Below are 27,162 nucleotides of genomic sequence, written 5' to 3'. Positions count from 1 at the left end.
AAGGATAAGTCCCCCTGGATTTCAGTAAGGTTTTCATGCAAGTTCCAAGCAACTGTTCTTTTAAAACACTCAACCTGAACTAAAGCAAACTTCACCCATGAATAAGAATGTACTTTACTTAAAATACAGGGATAATGACAGTCTTTTTGCAGTTGCACAGATGTAACAAAAAAAAAAAAAAGTAAGAGGCACTTAAACAGCAGTTTTTCATACACCTATTACACTTGTGACACTAAAGAAACTCAAGTCAGATGCAGAATGAGGAAGGAACTGACAGAGGCTTCAGAAAGTCAGTAAATCCACAACAACAGGCACAGCTGATCAAGTATCTGAGATTCTGAACTCAGCTGAGTCTGAAGTGACAAAAACTCAGAAATTAAAGTCTCTCTCTCAAAAAAAAAATAAATATTAAGAGTCCCTTATTTCTCCTGTGACTCTAAGTTTACTGCATGAAAGAGAGAAACTGTATCAAAATTTATGGTTTTTAGACAGCACAGGAATTATTTCCCACCTGCTTTGAAAGGGATCGCCACTTTTTAGTACCTGCAACAAAAGACAAAATTATGAATGCACAGAATTTAGTTATGCCAATGTGGTGTCATAAAAATTGGACTTCATCTATACTGTGCTTTCCAGCCAAAGAGCTATTTTCCCTACTGCATGAGGCTAATACTTGACTTCATTCCAAAATATTCTCTTTTGTTATTTAAGAAATAATTAATTTAACACATACATAAACTCCTAACTTTAAAGAACCTATTCAGATATATAGTTTTAAATCCAACTCTGGTTCAGCGAGAAAAAATACTTTCTACCTCCAAAATACACCATTAAAAGATTAAACAGGAAATACATGGCATTCATGTTAACCAGTGTTACCAATATTATGAAATGATTATTTAGTAGCAGCAGTATTACACAGCAGATTGTAGGGAGACCTGGATTCTGCCTCTTGCTTCAGGGATTACTCATACCTTTTAAAGCAAATACAGAAAAAAAAATCTTTGAAACTACAGCAGGTGCCAAGACTCCCTTTGGACATTTCAGAGTAACTCAGATCCATGCTTCCTTTTCCAGCCTCTGTCAGGCTCAATGTTTTGTTAGCAGTCTTAACAAGAGGAGCTGAAGAGGGCCCCCAGTTCAGAACTGGAACTGCTTGTTAAGACTGGAAACTGATGAGTAAGACTGAGCATATGCTTTTTTCCTAATGCCTTACATGACAGACTCCAGGAGCAAAGATACTTGCATTTGACAACAGTTGTCTACAAGTATCCAAGAGGTTCATTGTCACACTCAAGACAAACGTGCACAGGTTCAATATTAAGATAAAGCACTATGAATATCAGAATTCACAAAGGTACAAAAAGTAGCATGGTGTGTGGTCAAATCCATAACTTTTTGGTTGGTAAAGGCTCATTTTACAGAGCAAACCGCTCTGGTATTAGAAATCCTTCCTTATGATGAACTCCATGCTCCATGAAGTAACTACCACAATACAGAAGCTACTCACTATAGTCTATCACTAGTCCATGGTTAGATACTTACTGAAAATTTAGCTTTACATCTCGGTAAAGGTTAGCACCAAGATTGCCCATAACACCCACTCTAACTATGGTGAAATTACATCAAGCAACATCATAACATGAGCTAGCAGATCTTCGTGTAGTTTTCAGTTCAATTTTTTAAGATCAATTTAAAGTCTTTTTCAAAATACTAAATACTGCCCCTACCCCCCAAACAACCTCATTTGCCATGCAAATTGATATAAGTTTATGCCTACCATAAAAAAACTTGCAGAATAAATATATCTAACTTTCCAATTAGATAATTTCCCAGTCTCATACATGATATATAGATTTTCTTTCTGGACAAGCAAGTGAAAATTTATCTTACAGCTCAGAATTAGTCTAAATTACTATAGTGAGAGCTAAAGGGAACAAAATATATTTCCTCTTCTCTTAACTGGCTTTCTAAATATATAAACATATATACAGATGATAAAAACGTATCAAGCATGACTGCTAAAACTATTGTATTCTCCCAAATGAAAGCCTGCACTAAAAAATCATCAGCAAGTTAATTACAGCATTTATTATATATCTCTTTTTATAATAACCATCTGTAGTCAAAAGTTACGTTTTATAACAGAAAATATACTCTTACAGTATTAGTGTTTAATCAAAAAAGGAAGCGAACACCCTCTTGACTTTTGTAGGGTTTACAAGATCTCCAAAGTAAATCAATCACAATAGACGCATTCACTCCATCACAAATCTCATTCAGGTCTAGTATTATTAGCTTTTCTAAAAAGCAGACATAAAGAGCTACTATTATTACTCTTCAAAGGGCATTTTTGCTTTTTGACAAAACTCAAGACCATTCTAGTCTTCATCCACAAAAAAACCCCAGGTGAATGCACTTTTTTTTTTCCTGCAAAATACAGATGCTCTACTGTGTCAGCCTGAATGGACTCCATTATTTACAACTTGCAGCTTATTTACAAAATGATCCAAAAATACAAAATAAGATGTTTAGAATGACTTATTTTATTCAGAAAAATACCTTCCTTAAACTTACTACTTTCAACAGAGCTAAGACATGCCTGAAACAGACAAAGCAGTACTTTGGCAAACCTGCAGTTCAAAGGTTAAAATTAACATAGTTGGAGATCAAAAGTTCGAACTGGTAATCTGCAGGTCATCTACTTCATCTATTATTTCCTACTTGTCAGCTTTCTTCCAAATGTCCCACACAATATGACTTCCACTATAATGAAGTCATCCAGTTCTACTTAGTTACAGCCTCTTACACTATCCCTCAAAATAACTATCTCAGTCACGTAATCTCTGATACTAGTCTACAAAACTAAAGGACATCCAGGTTAGTTTTGCTTTCAGTCTCAAAGACTAACTGTATGCACAGGAACGATTTTGGTACATAAAGATTTGCCACACTCTACTCAGAAGGCTGTCTAACTGTTCAACTCCAGATTTCTTCACTTTTTGCATGAGGTGAACAGAATGTCCTTGTGAGCATCACACTTTTTGGTTTGGTTTTGTTTTTAAATTTGAATATCAGCTGCCAGAGAGCAGGAAACATGGATTTCTTTAGCATGGAAAAATCTTAATAGCAAATCATACATACAGGGCGTTCAAGCCAATCAAACTGTCAGGAAATTGAGTTAAACTGAAATGTTTAACTGATGTCTAGTATATGGCACAAATGCTTCATAACCATATGTGGTGGAACTCAATTCCATAGTAACAAAAAAAGGAGGACTTGGATGTCTGGGCAGAGGAAGTATATGCGTATTTGTATTAACTTCTTTTTTTATTAACTTCTGTGATAAGGAATCTGCTTCCTCTCTTTTAACTGCAGAGCTAAAAAAAGAGAATGAAGGTCTGCTTTCTGGTAAAGAGTTTCAAAGTTTTTCAAGTTTTCACCATCTAAGCTTCTGTCTTTATTGTTACAATGAGATTATATCTTTATTCAAAAGTTACAGAAGTTTTGATCACTGATGTGCCATGGCTGAATTCCTTCCTCATTTCGTTACTGTTAAGAGAACAAATGGGAAAAATCTAACATCTGTGCAGAGCTTTAAGCTCTCCATTGACTGTTTTAGCTGCTTTTGACTGTTCTCTATACTAGCTTTGTGGTATAGACTTTAGGAAGAAAGACCTAAGGTGAGTTATTATACACGTCACACCTGAGCAAAGATATTGACTTTCCCCAGAAGTTGTGTGCTGCTACCAATGCACTTCAAGCCTGAGGGCCAGGAAATCAAACTAGATCAGAAATAGATCACCTTACTATTTAGTCACTCTTTGATACTTAGAGCAAACATTTTACAATAAGTGAATTAAAGTTGATAGTTTATTTTTCATTAATTTAATTAACACATAGTGCTTAACTCTGGAAACTTCTAAGTGTAGAAAGTGGATCCCCTGGGGGACTGAAACTTTTAGTCAAAGCATGTTATTCAGAAAGATGTGATATGTTTGTAAAATCTCTGCAGGGCAAAAAAATCCCAACATGATAGCAGGTAACAATTTAAGATGGCAAAAACTGCAAAATAAAATTATCCTAAAATAAAATTATCCTAAATTATTTAGGGAACTCATATCTTGCCTATTTACACAGAAGCTACACAGAGGAGGAGGAAGAGTTTTACAGCTATACTGACCTGCTCAGGAAAAAAAAAAAAAAAGTAACAGTAACTGTCACTGCAAATGGTACAAATGAACTTCTTGTCTTTCATGCCTGTTGAGCTACCTGTGACCTCTAAGACAAGAACATTTAAATAATGACAAGTATACAGATGTTCACAATCTAATAACAATCAGGATACTGATTGCATGCACTTGGGGATACCATTAAAAACAAAATTCTGGAAGATACAGTACTTTTTTACCACAATCAGAAACAGAAGTAGTAACCAAAAGCAAATGGAAAACTAACAGACACCACTGGCATTTTCCCTAGCAATTTCATCAATATAAAATTCCTGCTTACGTTTGGGCTCATCACTTGTGACAGCCTGAATGAAGTCGTATGGAGTCATATATAGCTGTCCTTCAAATTCTAAACTGGCAAACCTGCGAAACCGTTGCTCCCGAGGAGTTGCATACAGCTCCAAATCTTCAAGGTCTGATCTGTTTTCTGTAACCTTGAAAGACAGAAGGAAACAATTTTAATGTACAAAAAAAGTTTTGTTTTACAATTTCCACTGCCATTCACCATAAAGAAACTGTAAATATAAGGGTGATAATTCATAAGGTCCATGCATCCAAATCCTTTTGTCTGGTGAGAGCTGAAACTACAATCAGGATTTCACTGCTATCATTTTCAGTCTTCTACAATTTTAGCAATCAATCTTTATGCATTCAAATTTCTGACACTACCCAAGCTCAGAAAAAAATTAAAAAGGAAGAAGACAAAGAGAGAACTTAAGCTCTTGAATCACAGAAAAAGGGCAACTTTGACTCAAGGAAATCCACACAACTTAGGCAGTCGAACTTTAAACAGCTCTGCTAAAATTATTTAGTTCTCTGACATTTCCAGAAGAGAATGGAATAACATTTTTTTTATATTGCTTCTTAGTGTAGAGCACAGCTGTTGACAATAGTAAGCAAGACACCTCCATAATATACCTCAATGTAAATTTTCTACGAATACAACTGTATCAAGTGTCCAATGCAACTAAAGCTACCATACTTGGGGGACCAGAAGAGAAAAGCACAATTACTCCGCCAGAGTTGCAGAAGTACCATATGGCAGTAAGTTCACACCTCATGAGAGTTTATAGATGTCAGGAGTCTCTGGTATGTTTACCATCCAGCTGATTTACATGTAAACTTAGTAGTACAAAACTGTAAGTGTTCTAAATTATTACATCTTTGTGTTACACTGTCCAACCTTTTAACAGAAAATACGTTACTGCTATGCAAAACCTCTCTTAACCCATAACAAGGCAAGGTACTCCATGGAATCAGTATCCTGAAGAAAATGTAAGTATCTTGAAGTTTTTTTCAGAAATGAAAAGTACAAATCTTTAACAAACTGTTTCATAAAAGGTAAAACAATGACAGAGCTAACACCTCCAAGTATGCTAAAGTAGGAATTTCATCTTACCTATGAAATACCCCAAGCTGCCACTGTTCTCCCTGTTTCAGTTATTTCATACAGAATCCCTGAAATTCTTCAGGTGTCAAACTAAGAAAATGCAATCAGTAGCACTTGGTTTAACAAATGTTTATGTTTTAACAACTAATAAAACAGGTAAACACATTTTGTTTTTCAGAAAGGCATATAAACACAAAGCTAAGTTGGGAGATGTCTGCAATTCTGTACACTAGGACATGAGCCCTCAACTATGACTGGAAACTGGTTTTCCAAAACCCTTCTAAGAACAGGTTTCAGATTTCACATTAGTAAGATTATGGCAGCAAAACAAATTTTTATGGCCTCAGTTGTAAGTAGGAAATTAAATTATGTGTGTAATATAGACAGATCAAAAGTATGTCTACTTTTGAAGGAAGTCAAACAATTTCTATTTGGAAAACAAAAAAAAAAAATCATGTATATACAATCACATTGTAACAGAAGACTCACAATTTCTTGAATTTATATATGGGAGTCTCAGTATTTCAATAGTTTAGATTTTAACCAGCCTTCTAGAAGGAAAAAGAGACTATTGACTGTGTACTTCTCCTTCTGGATTGTCTCTAGTTTTTTTGAAAGTATTCCTTTTAGTAGGTGTGTGCATGTGCGAAAATGTTTCATTTCAATGGAAAAGACTGCAATGGAAAGAAACAGAAATGCTGATACAACCATCTAATTTTCAGAATGCTACTTTACCTATAAATATACTGCATTTCTGCCCAAGAAGCAGCTTTAAACCTGGTCTTTGTGGTGTTTAGAATTTTCAAATGATCACCAAATTAAACATGGGGAAGGAAAAAAATTAAATCTAACAGCTAGACCAACAAACTTACTTTAGACTAACAGAAAAAAGCTGAATTCTCTTCAGACATACTCGTGTGCAAGCCAAAATATTTCTGTCCTATCTGACTGCTTGAATGTTATGGTCTTACTGATCCTTCAGCAGTCCAGCGGCATTCAAGCTATGCCTTCATGTGCGATTTACACGACTCAATTGTTTTGATAGAGCTTGTAGTGACATTAACCGATTATCCCCATATTTGAAGTTTAATAATCTATCTTATTTTTGATACATGTTATTTTATCAGTACTAGAAACATGCTTTTTTACACATGCAGGTTGTAAGCATGAGCAATAAAGCTGTACTTCTGCAAAGTCAATTTTCAGAAAAGAAACTGCTTCAAGGCCATATTACACATGCAGTAGGTGTAATCAATTGTTATCAGTCATAATCAATCATACATAATCAGGATAATCTGTAGATAATGTATCACTCAAGAAATATCATCTTAGTTTTGATCACTGTTAGTATTTGGAAAGCATGTTGAGATTCTTTGCTCTCTTGAGAAATTCACGCTATCTCAGATACTACTGCTTAGTATTTTCCTTGAGACACTTCGAAAAGCATTTGCTAAATTCTCAGACACATATTTCAACATTATCTAAAGTACTCTATGCTACTATAAATATAAAATAACATTCTGCAAACAAGGAATTTTCAAGACACGCTTAAACTTAACTCATGTGAGTACTCGGGTCTGCAAAACCTTAATTTCTGCCTCATTTTAGCCCATCTACAGTTTCCCTCTGAGTATATAGCAATGCCAGCATTCCACACTCTGGTTCAAAGTCATTGTAAACTGATAAGAATGAACCTACCACCAAAAAGAGCTCAACACCCTGCATGCCCTTGCTCTGGCACTTTATACTCATTTTTCCACGTGTCAAACTGGATAAGGGAACTGATCTGACTGAGAACTTTTGTTTTGGTGATGTAATTTTTAGCCAGATAAATGCCTGGATCTACTCCACAAGAACAGTTGTTTCAAAACCTAGGCCATGGAAATTTGCCGCTTATGCAAAGAAGCTATCACCTGTTCCAGCAACAAGCTCTGGGAAAACTGCAAGCTCAAGGACAATTTTATTGCAAGGAATAAAAGTACCACTTTATTTTGAACTGTGGTTGTATCTGAAAGAACCAAACCAAGTTGTTTCTGCTACTCCTCTAACATGAATTCAAACAAATGTACGCAGGGCTTAATGTGTACAGTTAAGTGTACTCTTGTTCATACATTAAATGTCCAAATAAAAAACAAGGTTTGGCTGCAGAAGACTACAAGAACATAACTTAGCAAACTGACAAATAAAACCATCCCTGTGAATACTACTATTTTTTGTCTAAGTTTCTTGTTTATAGCTTTCATTTTTCTATTACTGCTTAAGAATTTATGTATCATACAGCAGCAACCTTCTCTTGCATAAAAGCTGCAATTATAAGGAACTAATCAATACGCTAAATTAAAGACCAACCCATTCTGAAGTATGGCCTCAATTTGCACCTCTTCACGCATTCATTTAAGTACGAAATGTCTCCTGTTTTCTCCAACATCATAATGCAGTGAGACAAGTGTGAGAATCTTTGTGACAGCTAATTGCTCGAAATTGATCTATTTCATATTTATGCCCAGGTTAGGCAATCTTATTGTACTTAATATTATTATTATTTGATACTATTAGCACTAGTATAAAATCCAACAGACACATGAAGAAGACACAGGAAGTAGATGTTCAATACCTCAGGGAAGGTACTGTTGGTGAAAGAATGAACAAGATTCAGTAAGATTCCGATTTGTATTTGGAGTTTCAAGAGCTTATCCAGACTAAATCTCTCTGTAATTATCAGCAATCTTCAAAAACTTTCATGAAAGTACATCTCTTTGACAAACAAAAAAGGGGAGATTTTTTCTTTTATGCTCTGTCTACTAACCTTCTTGGCAATCCTGCTTACTAATTACTATAATCTTGTATCATGTTATGTTATGGTTCTCTGCCTTTTAAAAACTGGACACAGCCATTTCCTTCAAGCAGCATGTCACACATCTCCCAACAGCAGTATTGTCTTCATTTCAGGTGTAGCAGGTTAGCTTTGCTTTATCTGCACATCTACACCAACCCACTTTTGTTATGGGAACTATTAGGAAAACAAAAGAGCCACAGCTGAAACCAAGAACCTAGCTAGTAGCCAGAATTTCTGTCCTAATTTCACAACTCATGAAGTAAATAAAAAAAGACTGAAGCTCATTAGCTCTCAAGAACAATATATCATCTTTTCCCTATTCTCAAAAAACTCTTCAGCATTAAGAGTTGTAATCAAAAAACTCCTGGTTATCCTTCTGCCCTTCCTCCCTCAGACTCTGGTACCGTGCTGCTCCGTGCATCACTTCCTACCTCCTGTGCCATATCTTGCAGAAGGAGTGCAGAGCCAATACAGCACCTTTTTGGGGTCCTGTTATGCACGGTCTTGGCTTCCATCTGCCTTCTGCAAAACTAAGAACAGAGACTGCGTGACTCTTCTAAGCTCAGATTAAATCAGCTGAAGAGAAAAAAAATTATCTCTGCCTATTTTCTTGTTATTCCCGTAACACAGAAATGTATATACACATACCCAATTCTCACAGAGCTGACATTTCAAACCACTTTCTAAAATGGATTAAATCTGGTTTTCCCATAGAAACAAGCTCAAATGCCAGATAAATTGGCCAAAAAACTGATGCCTACAAGGTTATAAAGCTCTGCAAAACCCAGAACAATACTCCCAACTCCAGATTCTGAGAATATCTACAAATAATGCAATGTATTTTACAAAACAAATAGGTAAATATATATATGCTGCATATGCATGTGAGGCAAAAAGCTCCAAGAGTATCACATAAAGTCCCACAACTTTGCAGAGTTCCAAGTTGAATCAGTGTTCTATTGCTTTTTCCAATTGAGATAAAGGTAAGAATATTTTAGCTAAAGAAGCCAACATTTACTACTAAAAGTACCTTTTGCTTGCAGTCAAATACACGTTCTGTTACAGTAGTTTAATCTTTAATTTATTTCAAGTGAGTTTCTTTGAATTTTTGCTTGCAAAGTAATCTGTCTTCCATCAATGAGAATCTGTGCAAATTATTAAAATAAAAAGGTTTTCAAAGCAATGCTGTTCTTTACTTCCTTCGTTTATATTTTACTTGAGGCTTATTTAATATGCTCCCATGTAGATAAAAGTAGCACATTCTGTTTTCATGCTGGGTGGCCAAAAGGTTAAACGTCAAGTTCCCAGTGTGGGAAAATCCCAAGTAGACAAAACTGTTTTGATGCTTACTGAAGTTATATTTCTAGCAGACTACTTAGATGTAGTGCAGCCAACAATTCTGTCAGTTGATCCCGCTTCACTGAGATAAGGGCATTATTATATTAAAATATTTACAAGCACAGGAAGCCAGAAAGTGCTTAAGATGCTGTAAAAAGGGCCCTGTTTGAATAAAATTCTGTTACAGGAAATCCTTGGGGTAACAATGTTTAGCTGTAAGCACAGCTATTCCAGAAATCCTCCAAAATAAGTATTATGATAAAATATTCCCCAACAGTCCTTCTTACATTAATTTCATATGGAAGTTACTTAATCTCTAACAGCTCTTCAAGAAGCTTTAGTCAGTGTGTATATGCTGCTATACACTGCCATATGCTTCCCTGCTTGTAAGACAAACACATAGTAGTAGCTGGAGCTGTCTGTCCCAAACATGTCTCATCCTTTTTTAGCATCCTGAGGCACCACAAAATCAATGCTGAGAGATAAATGTTCCTTTTCCATCAGCATATCTCTCACTACAGCTGTCTGGCACAGTATCCTTCTCAGGATGATGACTGTGAAGAGTTTCAGATGTCATCAGTCAAAAAGCAAATCATCTTCCTACATTTGCCAATTGACCTATGACATGAAATGCACCATTGCTTATGAAAAAAGGTTAGCTGCAAGTGGTTCTTGTGAAAGTGATGCTTTATGCACTTCTTGGAACAGCATCCTTTTTGAGCAGGCAGGAGTCTCCTCCCTAGGGGAGTCTGCCTTACTTTTTGGAGTTAAATCTTGTTCTTCATTATACAGATGGAAATACATTATGTAATCCACTAAGAAATGTGCTGCTACAAATAAACTTCACCTTTTGAGTATTTCACAGACAGAGAGTTTGACAGTACTGCTGAGGTACTAGGAAAAAAATTCTCTGGAAACATCTGAAGTATGCAGCTTCCTTCTCCTGTAAATCAGTGTGCCTTCAAGAAATGTGATAAAGTACATATTCTGTGTCTGCCTTTCCCTGCCCACCTTTTAGTTCCTAAATCACCTCTGAAGGAAGTGATTCTCAGAGTATTTCGTAAAAACAGAGAGACCTGGAGTTCACTACCTTTACACAGTGACAACATGATTACAGAAAAGATCTCTTTAGAGTGCAAAGAGACATCATTGGTATTTTCAAGACCATTTTAATAAGCTTTACAAATTAACTGGATTTTTGAAAATAAGGAGCCCAGAAGCCAGGAACTGTAAGACAAATATTAACTCCTCTGAGGAATTCTGACACTGGATTCTGTTTTTCTAAAATTGTTATTTTTTTCTTTGGAAAAAAAACCCAAACATGATACTTGGCTATTCCAACAAGTTAAATACTTCAGAACTAGTATACTGGATCAAGGTTCTTCTTGAGCCAATACTGTTCTCAATTGTCAGCACACAGAATCTGTATCAAAGTAATAGTTTTTTCAAAGAGTTTCCTGCTCTGCACAAGCATCTCCTAGACTTTAAAGAAACTGTCTATTGGTGGAGCTTTCCCAGTCTAGCCAAAAACCTTCAGACGCAAAACCAGCAGCTCTAGTGCAGAATTTTACTTTGGTTCTGAAATGTTATGTAGTGGCAACCTTGGAATTAAAACTGTTGCTTTATTACTGCATCTAAGATTTTGCTCCAGGTAATCACAAATAAACCCCTGGTCCTCAAGGCTGCAATCATTCTCAGAAAGGGTCTGGGAAAAGGGAATCCTGTAGGGAACCTAGCTTCATGCTGGTCCTGTAACAAATTTTACTCTCTACCAAAACACCTCTAGTGATATGCTTGGCCAAGCAAGTATTTTTTTGTACTGACCACATGCGACTGGTCTGTTTGAAATGTCTCCCACACCACTAACCCCATGTTGGTGACACATATCCTAGCTTCCAAGAGGATGGGAGGGGACACACCTGGAACAGCTGACTCCAGCTGACCAAAGTGATATTTCGTAATACACAGTATCATGCTCAGTAATAAAAAATTTGGGGAAGGAGGACAGGGAAGGGGACAACATTCAGAATGAAGGCATTTATCTTTTCATTTTTCTCCCCAAGTAACTTTTATATGTGACGGATCCCTGCTTCCCTGGAGACGGCTGAATGCCTGCCTGCTGATGGGAAATGGTGAATGAATTCCTTGGTTTGGTTTGCTTTGCTTTGCTTGTGTGCATAGCTTTTGCTTTACCTGTTAAAATGTCTTTATCTCAACCCATGAGTTCTCTAACTTTCACCCTTCTAACTCTCTCCCCCACCTCACTGCGGAGCAGCGGGGGTGAGCAAGCAGTGGTCTGGGCTGTGTGGTGGCTGCTGGCCAGGGTTAAACCCCAACAAGATGGATGAGACAGCCATAGCTACCTTGAATACTTTTCAACACTTAGAATATCTGAACACTTCACATTGTGATACTGTCTCAGTTAAAAACTTACTACTCAATAACCATTAAAAATGAAATTATCCATCATCAATTAATGTTTCAGAATGGATTTTCTTTGAATGGAACCAAAAACTATGGGAGGAGATAGATTTTGTTTTTCCCACATTAGAACATTTTTAAATTCTTTACAAATCTCCAGCAATTTCAGGCTTTAAAAGAAATTATTTCAGGTTTTTCAAGGGTTTAGCATCAGTACTGGGTGTTTTTTTAGTGGTTCAGCTAAGAAGTAACTAAGGTATGAGCCTATGCAAACCATCACCCCAAAATACTCAATTTGTTAGCCAAGTCCCCCAAAATTTCCACCTTCTATATGGTCATTCTAGGTCAGAGCCTCACTGATGGGGACAACAGAAACACTCAGTGTAACTGCTTCTACTAGCTGCTGTAAATCTCTACGCCAAGACATTGACATTCCATGTAAATGGAAATATTAGGATGAAATAGAAAAGTTTGGATTGGATGAAAGGAGGAAAAAAACATATTGGATGATTTGCCTTCGTGGAATGAAAAACAGACCGAGACGGCAAATTAAATGGGGAGCTAAAGAAATACGAAAGTGGGGGAAGGACAAACCTAGAAAGCCCCAGAAAACATTGCTAGACTTTGTGCATCAGGAATAAAAGATATAGGTCTTTGACCTTCAAAAGCAGCTGGAAAGGATTCCAAGATGCTTGAGCCTCATCATTCTTCACTGGCCAGTACATGACAGAACCATAAAAATCTCCTAGCAAAACGTGCATCACATTTCCATCAGACTCATCTATACAGAAACTGCAGGTTATCATTCTCCAGCCATTACTTTAAACACACTCTGCAGCAGACCCATGAGCTCCAACCTTCATTCTAGTAACACATGACAGAACCCAATAAAATGCATATGACTTGTCATGACAAAATTTTCTATCTCAAACATTATGGTTTTTTAAGCTGTTAAACACTATTAAGGTGTAAGTTTAGTACTTAAAATTAGGAATTAAAAAGTTACTGTCACTCAAGCAACATAAACACAGCCTTCTAATAAAGGACGTTACAATACAAAACCACTGCAGAGTACCATTCAATGCAATTTGAACACAGTATTTGCACCTTTTTTTTCCCCCTGGAAGACACCTCTGGAGGTGTTTTAGAAACCTGTAATGAAAGAGTTGGTGCTCAACACAGGTCTAGATGGCAAACATAAATGGGAGTACAGATCACAGATGGAGCTCATGGTCAAACTATCCTTGGTAGTTCACCAGCTAGATCCGGTATCAAACTATGGTCTTTCCCCATTGCCACACAAGCCCTTCTGCATCATGACAGTCAACAACAAAAAAGCAGAAGCAACCCACTACCTCAGACCAAAAATTCCACAACTATTTGAGCCTCATTTTTGGTGGGATTCAACTGAAAGGACATTTTTTCAGGAACACTGAGCACTCAGATCTGAAATTTAAAATCAGTGAGACCCCTCGCTCAGAAAATGAAAAATGGAACATAAAGCTAATATTCTGAGATGTCATGCTGTGCATACACTCTGGCCATGCAAACCGAGTGCCAGTTAATTTTTCAAATTTTTTACTATGCAAATGGAAAACCAAATTAATTAGAGCCTTTTCACAAAGGAGCACGGTGTTTGTCTTGAAGAAAGAGTCTTGTGTATACATAAAAGACACATTTTATACATTTTTTATTTTACATTGTTCCAATATAACCTTAATTCTGACCTTGCAACCTCAGTGGTTTTATACTGATGTGAAAATTCACAATTACACATCACACTAAATTCACCCTTTTCAAGGGTGCAGCAGCTGTATTTCCCTTGAAAGAAGACTGAGAATTAAGACCATCTAAGTAAAAATGCAAAGTTCTGTCAAATCAAGGCAGTATGAAAGCTGGAAGAGTTTGCCTTGGGTTTTCTGTGCCATAGTAACATACTCAAGACAACAAGCACATGAATAATCAAAAACACCCGGCTCCACTTTCCTTCATAAAGGATGCTGCTAACAGAATCTGCGTTTTGGCTAATGACTCAGGGCGAAAGGGCTAACAACATTTATAGTTAAGCCCAAGGCCTTCACTGTAAAGACACAGATCCTCTTCCCATACATACTACAAAATAGACCTGATCCACAGAAAGCAGGCTGTTTGCACCACTGATTTCCAGTCTCAGCAGAAGCCACATTGACAAACTGCCCAATCACAGCTCTTGACATTTTAAAAAGAACTCAATTTTTTAATGAGGAAACTACTATCATCACCGTATGTTACGTACATCATGGCATAGGTGTACCATGCATAATGGTACAAACTATCTGAAACATAATGTTTGTTACCCATGGTCATTTCCCTGAATTAGTTCAACTGAAGTGCTACTTATTTACACCAATTGCTATGCTATCACTTCTTATGAAATTCTGCAAGAATTTTCACTCTATAGAACATTTTATAGTAGGAAGGTAACTATCCTATATACAAAGAAGATGAGGACAGGTTTTGCACTATCAGCAGTAGTTCCATTTGCAAAACATTATTTCCTGTCAAAGAAGAAACATTCGCTGAGGACAGCTCCAGAGTCGAAAAGCCGTGGAGGACGCATGCAGTTGACGCGCGAAAGCGCAGCCAAGGCCCGCTGCCTCCCGCGACGCCCCACTGACAGCCCTTCCCTCCTGACGGGCGCCGAGCTCCGGCCCCTGCCCTCACCGCTGGCCCTGCCTCGCCTCCCATCTCATGGGCCGACCCTACGCGGGGTCACCTCTGCGCCACCGCCTCGCACAGACCTGTTACACAGCGAAGGGGAGGAGAGCGACGTGCCTCCATCCCCGCTGGCAGCGCCCGGCGGTGCCCCCGCTGCGCTGAGCCGAGCCTGCCCGCCGAGTGCGGCACAGTGCGAAGCCGCCGGGCCGTGAGGAGCGAGAGGCGCGGCGCGCGCACACACCTACCGTCTCCTTGGCAGCGGCCGCCACGGGGATGGAGAGTAGCGCACGGGGCCCGCCCGGCCCGGGGGCTGCCGGCTCCCGGGAGGGCTCCCGGAGACGGTCGGATAGCCGGTACCCCATGTACGCGGCGAGAGCAGTCCCCGCCGCCAAGCCCAGCTCCCGCCGCCACCGCTTCAGCGCCGCCGCCCCGGCCCCGCCGCCAGCCCACAGCCGCCGAGCCGGCTGCGCACCAGGCGCGGGGCCCAAGCGGCGGCGCCACCGCAGGAGGGTGCGCAGGGCGGCCATGACGGCCGCTCCGCCCCAGCGACAGCGAACGGAGCCCCTAGGAGTGCCGACAGAAGCCTCGCGAGAAGCGGGGAGGGGGGGGGAGGCGAGAAGCCCCTTCAAGTCCCCGCCCCTCACCACCTGCCCGGCTGTGCCGTGGTCGTCGGCCTGCCCGCTGCAGCGGGTTTGCAGCCCGCACAGCGGCCCTCCCCCCATCTCCGCGGCGCCAGCGGGGCCGGAGGTGGCGGCTCACGCCGTGGGTGTGCGAGTGCCCTCGGGGCTCGCCCGGCTTCTGGGACAGGCGGCAGCAGGCGGCTGGGCGTTCTCTGCCCGCGGCGGGCTGCAGCCAGGTTGGTGGGACATGGGGTGGTTGGACACCCGGGAACAGAACAGGCGTGGACCTAAGTCAGGGCAGTTGAAGCCGAAGTGCGTGGGAAGGGTGATGTCTTCCCATGGTGGAAACTGCCGTGACTGCTGACAGAGCTCATGTGTGGGCCTCGCTGCTGCTTGTTAACGCAGACTGTGCACTCAGAAACGTGTGGCAGAGCCTGACCCTTTGCTTCGTACCCTTGCACCCAAGAAAGTGTGCCCACACAGCCCTGCAATGGATCTGCAGTAACCTGGAAGCGCTTGTTTCATAAAAGGAAGAGCTTCCAAGCGTACCTCATTGGTTTCACAGCCCTGAAGGCCACAAGTGGCTGCAGCATCAAGATTGTCACTGGTTTGCTGCCAAGGCTTTAGAAGCATCCAATGATCCTAGTTACCCTTACTAGAATGAAGACTGATGCAACTCTATCAATCCTGTAAAACCTAATAATGTCCCAGCCTGTTTCCAAAGCCTTCAAAACTCCTGAGGAATACCCAATATACACCTGAAACAAAAAGCATGAGGATTGTTTCACATAAACTGAAATTAAACAGTGTTGCTTGTGGTACAGCATTTGTCATATTCAATCTTTTCTTTTAAAATTTACTGAAAGCTGACAAACAGTCTGGCGGACTATTGCGTAATTTCAAACTGTGTTGTAAAGTGACCGTAGATGGCACTTAGTCCCATGAGTAACAGTTTTAAGAAATTAAATGTGAAATAGGGAGCTAACCAACTTGCCAACAAAGAGTTGTCCTTCACCATTCTTAAGACTGATCTAAATAACACTCGTGATTGGTTGCTTACTGCACTGATGCATTGGGACCTAATTTAAATACTTAATTTCCTAAATACCAGTAGGCTGCCTTCCCCAGGTCCATCTGGCTTCCTCCTCCAATACCTCTCTTTGCACCTCAGGTTCTCAGAAAAGGGAGATTCTCCTGGCCCTATTTCAAGTGTATTTGCTGTTCATTTCACAGGGCCCCCAAACCACGGTGTGTCCTACCCTTCCATACTCTTGTGTTATGAGGCCCTCTCTTCATAAAAACAGACACTTGCCATGTCAACAGCCTCTCCTCTGACACTCTTGGCTGCAGGCAGTTTCATAAGCATAACCCAGAACTAGTTAAAGACCAGTTGTTAAAGGTGATCATATTCTTTTATCCCTGTCTGGTGCTGATCGGCGATAGGCACTGTCTGGCATTTCACTTGGGGCATTCTCCATGCTGCAGCCTGCATCACCACCTGCGTTACCTCAAAACTTCATAAACTGTACACAGACATTTCAAGTCACAGCATAACACAAGGTATTTTTTGCAATGGTCAGGTACAGCCTCAGTCTTTGTGTAAATATGGTTTTCCCAAATTTCAACCATTTTTTCCCCCAAATCTTTGATGGGTTTGTATATTATTATGAACAAGATTTCAGAAAATACACAAACTGTAACTTAATTAGAATCATAGAGTGGTTTGAGTTGGAAGAGACCTCAAAGATCACCTAGTTCCAATACCTCTGCCATGGCCAGGGACACCTCCCAGTAGACCGGGTTGGTCAGAGCCCTGTCCAACCTGGCCTTGAACACTGCTGGGGATGGGACAGACACAGCTTCTCTGGGCAACCTGTGCCAGTGCCTCACCACCCTCATAGTAAAGAATTTCTCCTAATATCTAATCTAAATCTCCCTCTGTCAGTTTAAATCCATTCCCCCTTGTCCTGTCACTACATGCCCTTAAAAAAAGTTCCCCTGCAGATTTCCTGTAGGTACCCTTTATGTACTGGAAGGCTGCTCTAAGGTCTCCCTCTAGCCTTCTCTTCTCTAGACTGAGCAAACATAACTCTCTCGGCCTGTCTTCATAGGAGAGGTGCTCCAGCCCTTTGTGGCCCTCCTCTGAATTTGCTGCAACAGCGTTTTATGCTTGGAGGCCCCAGAGCTGAATGCAGTACTGCAGGTGAAGTCTCACAAAAGCAGAGTAGAAGGGGAGAATCACCTCCCTCAACCTGCTGGCCATGCTCCTTTTGATACAGCCCAGAATACATTTGGCTTTCTGGGCTGCAAGCATACATTGACAGGATAGCCTTAATAAGTTTAAGCCACTCTCATGCATTTTCATTTTTTAAGAAACCATTTCAGTGGTTGTGATACTGTGTCAAGGGAGAATCGTGGCCATGTTTGTCAACCAACAATCTGACAGATCATACAACTGTAATCATGGCCAGGGTTGAATTACCTCAGAGCTATGTCTGGAAAGGCAGGTATCTGGGGTGAATGATAGTTATGGTACTTCTTTCAACATTTTAGAATACTGTAAGCCAATTCATTCCTCAAGTAATTCAGTTCATTATTCCTATCTGTTAAAAACTAATTTCTTTTTCATGTCTACTGCTTTATATATGCTATATGTATGCTTCCCAAGCAAAAGTCTCGTCTTCAAATGTGTTTTACATCTCTGTAATAAATGACAAAAGGCCAATATAAAGGCCAATATTTAGGTGTCAAGATAATAATAGTTTCAGGTGCTTAGCATGAGTGAAACTCAAGTATTTCTCCTGCAGTTACATGACTAAACATCCAGTCTGGAAAATTTTGTACAATGTGGCTCTTGGATCTTTTCAGTTCTAGCTGCCTTATTAAGAGACATCATTCACCAATACAATTACCTTTTAAAAAAATAGTCTAGTTTTTCCATTTGATTGGAAAAGAAGCCACTTTTGGTCAGTGTAGTGCCCCAAAGTAAACCTGTTTGCTGGATGACTCATGAGTTCCCTAAACTGTGGACATGACTGTGAGTTATCTCCCTGCTCACACTGTTTCCCTGAAATTAGTTAATGACCATTTTAATGAAGTTTCAATAACATCTTGAGGCTAATCTTTTTTTTTTTTTTTTTTTTTTTTTTTTTCACTTCAAAAAACCCAATACACATCTGTAACTACTTACACCTGGGTATGTTAGTCAGAACTTCCCTGCTGAGGTGTTTGCATAGGAACAAGAGCATGATTTATTTGTGCAGCAAGTCAAAAACAGTAAACTGTCTGCACATCTTTTGTGTGCTGATTTAGAAACCATGTAATTTAAATAACTCAAGGTAGTTTTTATCCAGTGATCCACTTGCAGAACTAATATAAAAGCTGACAAAAGTAGCATTTGAATATTGATGTATATGGAAAAGGTCCATTCTCACTGGATGGAACTGGGTGTAAATGTGTGTGCACTACCCGGGTTCTCTGTCCTGTTTTACTTATGCAGGAGTTATTCATGTGTATGTACAAAAGCAGGGACAACAAAATCCTGAACCTTAAAAAGCTCTATGAATTTCTGTCTTCATTGAAAGAAACAGAATGAAAATGAAGATGCAAGAAATGTAGAACTTCCATATGAAAATAATTTTTACAGCACTGTAAATAGGTAGGTATATTTATGTATACATGTATGCATACATGCATACATACCTGTAACTTTATCAGTTCAGAAAAAAAAGTTCTGAATGCTTCTAAGTCTGCATGTATTGTGTTTAAAAGGCATTAGATCATCAGATTATGTCCTGATTTGTACATGGATCTACGAAAATTATTTCGTCGTTCCTAGTAAATCTTGCACAAGAAAACACCTTATTTTACTCAAGCTTGCAGTGCTCAGAAAAGCTCTCATTGTAACTTCTTTGTGTTGTGCTCATCTTGTTGAAAGCAGCCAACTATGTTCTCTTGTCCAATCTAGGAAGAATCTGGAACTGTCCATGATACACTGGTATCTCCAGCTGGGCATATTCTTTTATGTTCTACTTAGTGTTTTTTGTTCCACACCGTGTTTGCTTTCTCATGTATTCATGGCCTCCCCCCTTCATTCTCCTAGCCAGTATTTTATCGTTGAAATTTTATGGCTTGCACAGCACTGTTGTAAGGGAGTTCTAAAATTAATAAAACTGCAATAAATTGCTGGGCATAAAGTTTTACAGCCAACAGATATTTTTTATCCACCTTGACAGAAACCTAGATCTATCTCTCTGTCTATATATAGACATATATATATATATATATATAGACCATCTATCAAAGATTTCAGGCCATTGCTTTCTTCACTCCCTTGGTAGCTACCAGGTTTTGCCTATGACAATATGCAATTCTTAGGAAATGCACAGTAATTATATTGTCTATAGAAGCCCTAACTACTTGCTATGGAAATAAAAACTCGACCACATATGTATTTGTTCAACGACACTAAAAGTGCCGTCTCTAGGAAGTACACGTAGAGTTGATTAGATTGTACTGTATACTTTTAAGCTGAATTATGTACTCTTGTAAAAACACTCTTCAAAATTATTTAACTTCCCATGGTATAGTCTCAGAAGGTGCAAAAAAAAAATCTTCAGTGTTATCTTTTCCTCTCACGTGACTAGTGCAAACACAAAAAAAATTCTTATCTTTTTGTTTCTTTTCTGGTACTTTATAAAACAGCATAACCGGTTTAGTACCCAGACATTAAAGACTCCACTCGGAAAAGATCGAGGTTATATATTCCACTCTAAATGTTTCCACTATATGACAGGAAAGATTTAGCCATAAGGGTCTTCCAGTGTGTGATGGCTGAGGATTTTGGAGTTTGTTTGAAAAATTAACCCTTCTCTACTGGAGACAGTGGTGCCATCAAATCAGAAGAGCCCTCTACTGTTTGTAGGACTTGGAGAGTACTGCTTGGACTCGGAAACATTATGTGTACTGGAGCATCTTTAGGCATAGAAGAATAAACTTCCTTCATTTAGGTGTATTATCCTAGCACATGTCCTGCAACTTAGCAGCTGTGGTGAACAGTTTGATCTTAACCTGCCAAACACGTCAATAAAAATACTTGATGCATGTTTCAAACGTTTTAGGTGTATTTGAGCAATCAATGTACAGGCTACTTGAGAAATAGGTGCCATATAGATTATTCAACTTTGATCTATTTCTTTGATTTAGCACTGCAATTAAGTAGATTTGGTTCAAAGAGAAAGCTCATTGGTTGATGTTTTACACTGATGTGATAATGTTTACACAGATGTGCTTTGAAATCTCACTTATGGTGGATTTTTGGGTCCCACCACATGACAGGCTCCTGTTATCTGAAAGGTAAAATAATATAACATCTATCTGTAACTGCCTTCAGAGCAGGTCCGCCTGTGTGCTCCTCTGAGGTGATTTATCTGATCATTGTATTTAGCGTTAGTTTTTTCAGTTTTAAATCCCTCCACAGTAAATCACTTGCTTTAAAGCAACCTTTTTATAATTCAGGTGCACACAGGGGCAGTACTGAGGACTGCAATGATGAAAAGGTGTAGCATTACCTGCTTTAAAGCACCTGCCAATTAATTAGCCCTATACTCTCCATAGCAAATAAAGTTAAGCAGGCAAATCCATTTGATCTCTCAGATTTAGACTGTGACTGAAAAGACCACGGAGCAAGACGGGAGAACTAATCTTTCATGATTCTCTGCAACTTTTTTGTTTAAATGAAATCTTAAACCGCCAAGTGATTCTCTTTTGAACTTTTGAAAGAAAAAACTATGAGAGATCTTTGCATTTTATACTGGCAAGAAACTGCATTGCATATATTGAATGCTAGTTTGAGTCCTAAAATTCATTAGCTGTTACAGACAAAAGCAGCAAAGAAGGGAAAAGTCAAGCTCTTAGTTTTTTTTCACTATTGCTAATAATGAACATGTGTTCCACCAATGCATTTACGTGCATGAACCGTTCTACTCTGGGGATGAAAAAAATGCGTATGCTCATCTGGAACAGGACAGCAAAGTACTAAATTGATTCAAAACACTGTAGGAAGACAACAGAGATCTTTCAGTAGATGATGTTATTGCTCATTTGTGATGCACACAGACCTTGGTTACGGGCCCAATGCAAAACCCCAAAGAAGATGGATTAGCAGAGCCACCTCTCAATCTTTCTTCTCTGCAGGTTTTGAAAATATTTATCCCAGACCACGACATCGTGCCCATTTCTGTCTTTGAGATGATTGTTGATACCCAAGTGCTATAAATCGGTTTCATGTCACATTAACGATAAACTAAATGCGAGGTAGAATTTGCAGAGGGGAAAACACCTTCCCGACTATGCCAATTTCTGTAGAAATTCCCCTCCTTGTAGCTGAAGCGATAAAAGGGAAGGGTAATGCATGTACATTTTATTAGCGTTTTAGAAACAGGGAGTAAAACTGTCAGATCTTTGTGTTTTTCCTTTCATGTGTGTCTGGGCAGGTCTAACCCTCAGGTAACGCCCTTTCTCCTTCTTCCCTCTTGCCTCTCCTTGCACCTGTCCACGTAATTCTCCGGCAGCTCCCGCCCGGGCCCCTCTCCCGCTTGCCCGCCCCCCGCTGCCCGCTCCGCTCCGTTCCCCCGCCTCCCCGATGACTGGCTGCTTTCGGCGGGGCGTGGGGGCTGCGCCCGAAGCTCCCTCCCCGCCGCCGTCTCAGATCAGAGGAAGGTGCGAGGAGAGGGGGAGCCGGTTTACAATTTCAAACGCAGCCTCCCCGCAGAGGGCTTCATTAGCATATGTCAGGGGGACCGCCGTATATATATATACACACGCGGGGCGCATAAACACCACCGCGCCGCTTGGCTCACTCGGCTCGGCTCAGCTCAGCACGGCTCGGCCCAGCTCAGCACGGCTCGGCCCTGCCGGCTCCCCATGCTTGGGGCTCCGCTGCGCACCCCCACATGCCCTCAGGGAGAGGCCGGCAGCCGCTCTCCGCCGCCGTGCCCTAGCCCGCTCGCCTCGCTCCCCCATGGCTCCGCTGGCCGAGGTGGGGGGCTTCCTAGGCAGCCTGGACGGCCTGGGGCAGCCGGTGGGCGCCCACTTCCTGCTCCCGCCCGCCGGGGAGCGTCCGGCGCTGCTCGGGGACCGCCGGGCCCCGCCGGAGCGGGCAGCCCGCGGCGGCGCTGCAGCGGCAGCGGCGGCAGCAGCGGACCTAGCGCATTTGCAGGGCATCCTGCGGCGGCGGCAGCTGTACTGCCGCACCGGCTTCCACCTGCAGATCCTGCCCGACGGCAGCGTGCGCGGCACCCGCCAGGACCACAGCCTCTTCGGTAGGCGGCTGCGGCACGGCCCCGGTCGCGCTTTGCCTGCGGGCCTGCGCGGGAGCGTGCTCCCGCGCGTGTCCGTATGTGCACTCGTGTCTGTGTATGCGCGCGTGTCCTTGTGTACATGTATCTCCCATGCTAACTGGAAGGCGGTGCGGGACCGGGGGTGCTGGGCGGGGGGATGAGCTCCCGGTACCGATGGGATAAGCGACATCAACCTTGGGGCTGCAGCAGGGCAAAGGGGCTGCGCATCTCTTGCAGGGCTCCGCTGCTGCTTGGGTGGCTGTCACTGCGGTAATGCGCCTGCAGGTTTAGTGGGGAGGGTTGAAAGTCCGACCGACTTTTTCTGTTGTTCCCTGTCTGTATCGCAGCTGCTTGAGTCTTTGTAGAATAATACAGTTCATGGGCATCCTGACCCTTAGGCTGGGTTAGGCTGGTTTGCAGGGTGGAAAGTTGAAGCAGAGGGACCTAAAATGCCTCTTTGCTCAAATCCTTAACATGCTTCCCAGTCAACTTTCTCTGTCAATAAACCAAAAGCAGGAGAAGGCAACCCCAAAATGTAAATGCTGCCTGTGATATAAGAGTATATCCTAGGTAGTAGTCGTAGGAACTGAACATCTGAACAAACCTGCCGTTGTCAAGTACATGTGAGGTTTTGTGTGTATTGATTTAGCAGTTGTGAAAAGGTGATTAAAGAGTTTCCTATCACCCTCTCCATAGTCAAAACAATCTGCTGGAATAGCTCTTTATTGCTTTTATAAGACATGGGTGTTTTCAGAAGTAAAAGAGCAGTAGTCAAACAGACAGTTCTTCTCAGAAGGAAGATTTCCTACAGCGTGTAAACATGAAATAAATCTTTGCTTTAAAAGGAAAAAAAAAATTTAAAAAGCCCCAGATCAAACATTTACTGGGCTTTTTAGAAATGTTCTTCCTTTATGCTACCACTATTCTCGGCAGGTTTGTCTGATGTGGTTGCTTTGTGGGTTGAATCACCTGCTTATTAGAGTTTGAAAAAGGCTGGCTTTGAAAATGATACCAGAAAGACAAAATACCTCCACCTCTTTTTATGGGACTTTGTGCTTCAGGACCTGGAAGACTAGGATGATTTATGTGCAGCAGAGTTTGTAATGCTTACTCTTTGTAAAGGATTTACTTTCTTTGCTGCTTGGTAATATAAATAAGAAACCTGAAAAACTCAATTAAAATTCAAAACATTTTAAATTGTTGTATAGTCCAGACAGTCGATCTGTGTGAGAGTGAAAAGTGGTCCTAAATGATAAAGAGTAACTATAAGCACAGCAAATAGACAAATGTCGTTATCAAATGCACCACTTAAACCCACTTATCTTAGATTCAGACTTTTGTGGGTTTGGTGCTGCACAGCAGAATCTCAGGTATGATTCTAGAACAACTTCTTTTTGAGGCTTTGTTTACACTGCTAACAACTTCCCAAAAGCCAGTTCACACGTTCCCTTTCTTTCATGTTTTATATGTAGTGTAATCTGTGCATATCAATTGGTTAAATATGTCGGTGTACACTTGCCAAATTCAGGCTTCAAATAGTGCCTCATCTCTTGAATACTTTATATTATTAATATATATTACATTTTGGGGCAAATGCGTTATTTATATTACTATAACCCAAACATTACCAAATAAGCAGCATATTTCATGCACATAAAAAGCCTGCACTGAAGACAGCAAGTTGTGTCAAGAGGTGTGGTCCCATATGCTACATAAGATGTCTGGCAAATCCTTTTTTTTTTCCTGTGGGTAGATTCTGTTATATAAAATTCCCATCTGTACTTAGATTTCCATTCAAATGATCTAATAATGGGTGTGTTTTTTTAAGATAACGCTATAGAGAATGTAAAGTATATGTTCAGGTAATTCAAACCTATCTTCCAATGTTTGAGTAGGCAGTTTAGCAAATAGTGTGTAATCAATATAGAGTCCAGCCGCATAGTACTGAAGGCTTTAGCATCAGTGCTGAGTAAAATCCTTGCATATTCAGTATTAAAAAACCCCCAGGTTCTTAAATGGTGTAGGGTTCTTGTTCCTAGATGCAGCTTCTCAGACGCTTTCCTGTGCATGTTCAACTGCAGTATTTGAAATTTCAGAGAAGCTAAGCCACATTTATTATCACATGTAAATTTTCTACTTATTTCTACTTATTTTCACTTATTGTTTTCAACTGTGTTTTGGATGCTACATATTGTATGCTTACAGGTTGAACTAAAGCAATCTCTCTTATTTTTTCAGGTATCCTTGAATTCATCAGTGTGGCAGTGGGACTGGTCAGTATTAGAGGTGTGGACAGTGGCCTTTATCTTGGAATGAACGAGAAGGGAGAACTTTATGGCTCTGTAAGTACCACTTTCAAGTCAGCTCATACATGTTGAAGTTTTGATTCACTTCTTAGCACTGTGCAAACCCCTCAAGTAGCTAGCTGAGGTCATCTTAGCTTTCAAAACACTAACATCTTTGCCTGTTGAAATATATAGCACATTTTTAAAGTATACAGTATACCCTTGGATACTAAATATTTGATGAAAAAAGTTTCTCTGTCCTAGATGAAGAGAACAAAAAAGAAATGCTCCTCTTTAATTATGACAAAAATTAGATAAACCAGGTATTCAAACAGCATTTAAGTTGTCTGCTGTCTAATTTTCTTTCTATCAATACTGCCAGTGTATCATAGTGAATACTCTATCATCAAAAACATTGAATGCAACTGGAAAAAAGATAAAAGGATACTTATAGAACAAATAAACAACAATTAGTATAATGCCCTGACTTACTTTATGCATAGCCTAATGCTCCTTTACAAATCAGCGAGTGGTACTTCCAGGTACCAGCTTTTTAATGTTAAAGCAATCTTTCAAATGCCAAGCAAAAGTGTACAATACCACATGTCAAAGTTAGGTGCCACTGTTGAAAAATTGAAGTGGTACGAGAGTATTGGCAGCATCTGTAGATCCTGACTGGAATATTTTCATTGAATAATGAAGCATTTGATTTGTATCTATTGAATGACTTCAACATATGACCGTAAAAATGTAATCTTTGATTTTTTCCAATACTCTCAGGGAAATAAGTCTTAGACTCTTCTCCTTTCAAGTCTTAAAACATCTTGAGATAAAGTACTCTGTCTCTCCAATTCCTTTGTTTGTGGTTTAAAATGTGAGAAGTGATGCACACCACAAGAAACACATGGAGGTATCTTCCTGATATCTTCCATTGCATCTGAGTCCTTCCACCAAATCTCATTTCTAGAATGGCAGATACAACTTCACATAATAGAATTCCTGTAGGCCGGGTATTTTAGTTAAATCATAAATAATGCCTTCTTAGATGTTAATAAATATCTAATTTGTGTTTAAAATCAAAATTGTATATGTACAGGTCCAGTTTTAAAAACAATTAAGATTAAAGTAGGCTTCTAGACTCAGTGTCAGGTCTACATACTCTTAGGTTTGATGTGTTGACAGTTAAATGAACAGTAAAGCCACACAAAGCCTAAACCATTTTGTTTATTTTTATCATGTATTTTTTCATGTGTTATGATATCTAGCAACAGCTTGGCTTACTTTTGCTTGCTGTTTCTTTCTGTAGGAGAAACTTACTTCTGAATGCATCTTTAGGGAACAGTTTGAAGAGAACTGGTACAACACTTACTCATCCAATGTGTACAAACATGGAGATTCGGGGCGGCGATACTTCGTAGCACTTAACAAAGACGGTACTCCCAGAGATGGGGCAAGGTCTAAAAGACACCAGAAATTCACTCATTTTTTGCCCCGGCCCGTGGATCCTGAAAGAGTTCCAGAACTGTACAAAGGTGTCTTAGGATACAGCTGAGGAGGGAGGCAACTGTGGGGAAAAAAACCCCACTCTGGAGCTGTTGCCCCTGCTTTCATGGCAATACCAGTACGAGGAACCTGCAGAGGTCTGGGATGATGGATTGGAAGAAGCTACTTTGTGATAGGCGAGCATCTATTTTATAACCTTTGGATTTAGGAGACAAGCCTTAAAGCTGACAGTGGACCAGCCTCCTTCAAAACTGAACTGTTTGGTAGCCAGTAACCAGAGGGAAGCTGGAGTGTGACTTTTTTAAAAGAACAAAATCTTGGCAAATTTGTCTGGATTACCTATAGTCCGTGAATTAGCAGAGGACTACCTGCATCATGCTGATGAGACGACAGCTGGAAGAAATAGAAATAAATGGACTGTAAAATAGTAATAAATCCTGAGAACTCTATATGAAGTTGTAGTGTCTCCACTTTAGCAATGGATCTTAGATGTTGATGCA

The 27,162-nt window shown here is 40.2% G+C and overlaps 2 protein-coding genes across 2 annotated transcripts in view; one reads left to right on the top strand and one right to left on the bottom strand.

The window, feature by feature from the left end:
• Positions 1-15,441, bottom strand: part of MICU3 (mitochondrial calcium uptake family member 3) — a gene marked incomplete at both ends in the record, with an annotated part of 47,673 nt that extends 32,232 nt beyond the window's left edge. Inside the window, 3 exons of the mRNA XM_080638942.1 lie at positions 512-543; positions 4,513-4,666; positions 15,154-15,441. Of these exons, the coding sequence (XP_080495068.1) occupies positions 512-543; positions 4,513-4,666; positions 15,154-15,441 (474 nt within the window). The remainder of the gene's footprint in view (positions 1-511; positions 544-4,512; positions 4,667-15,153) is intronic.
• A 7,114-nt stretch (positions 15,442-22,555) lies between these two features.
• FGF20 (fibroblast growth factor 20) lies at positions 22,556-26,711 on the top strand (the record flags this gene model as incomplete). Its single annotated transcript, XM_080629296.1, has 3 exons — positions 22,556-22,856; positions 25,113-25,216; positions 26,466-26,711. The coding sequence occupies 3 exons, from the start codon at positions 22,556-22,558 to the stop codon at positions 26,709-26,711; spliced, it is 651 nt and encodes a 216-aa protein (XP_080485422.1).
• Positions 26,712-27,162: the final 451 nt, after the last annotated feature.

This window comes from Psittacula echo, assembly GCF_963264785.1.
Source record: "Psittacula echo genome assembly, chromosome: 1".
NCBI classification, from domain to species: domain Eukaryota; kingdom Metazoa; phylum Chordata; class Aves; order Psittaciformes; family Psittacidae; genus Psittacula; species Psittacula echo.
Note: the sequence above shows the minus strand (reverse complement) of the source record. Positions and strands in the feature narration are given on the sequence as shown.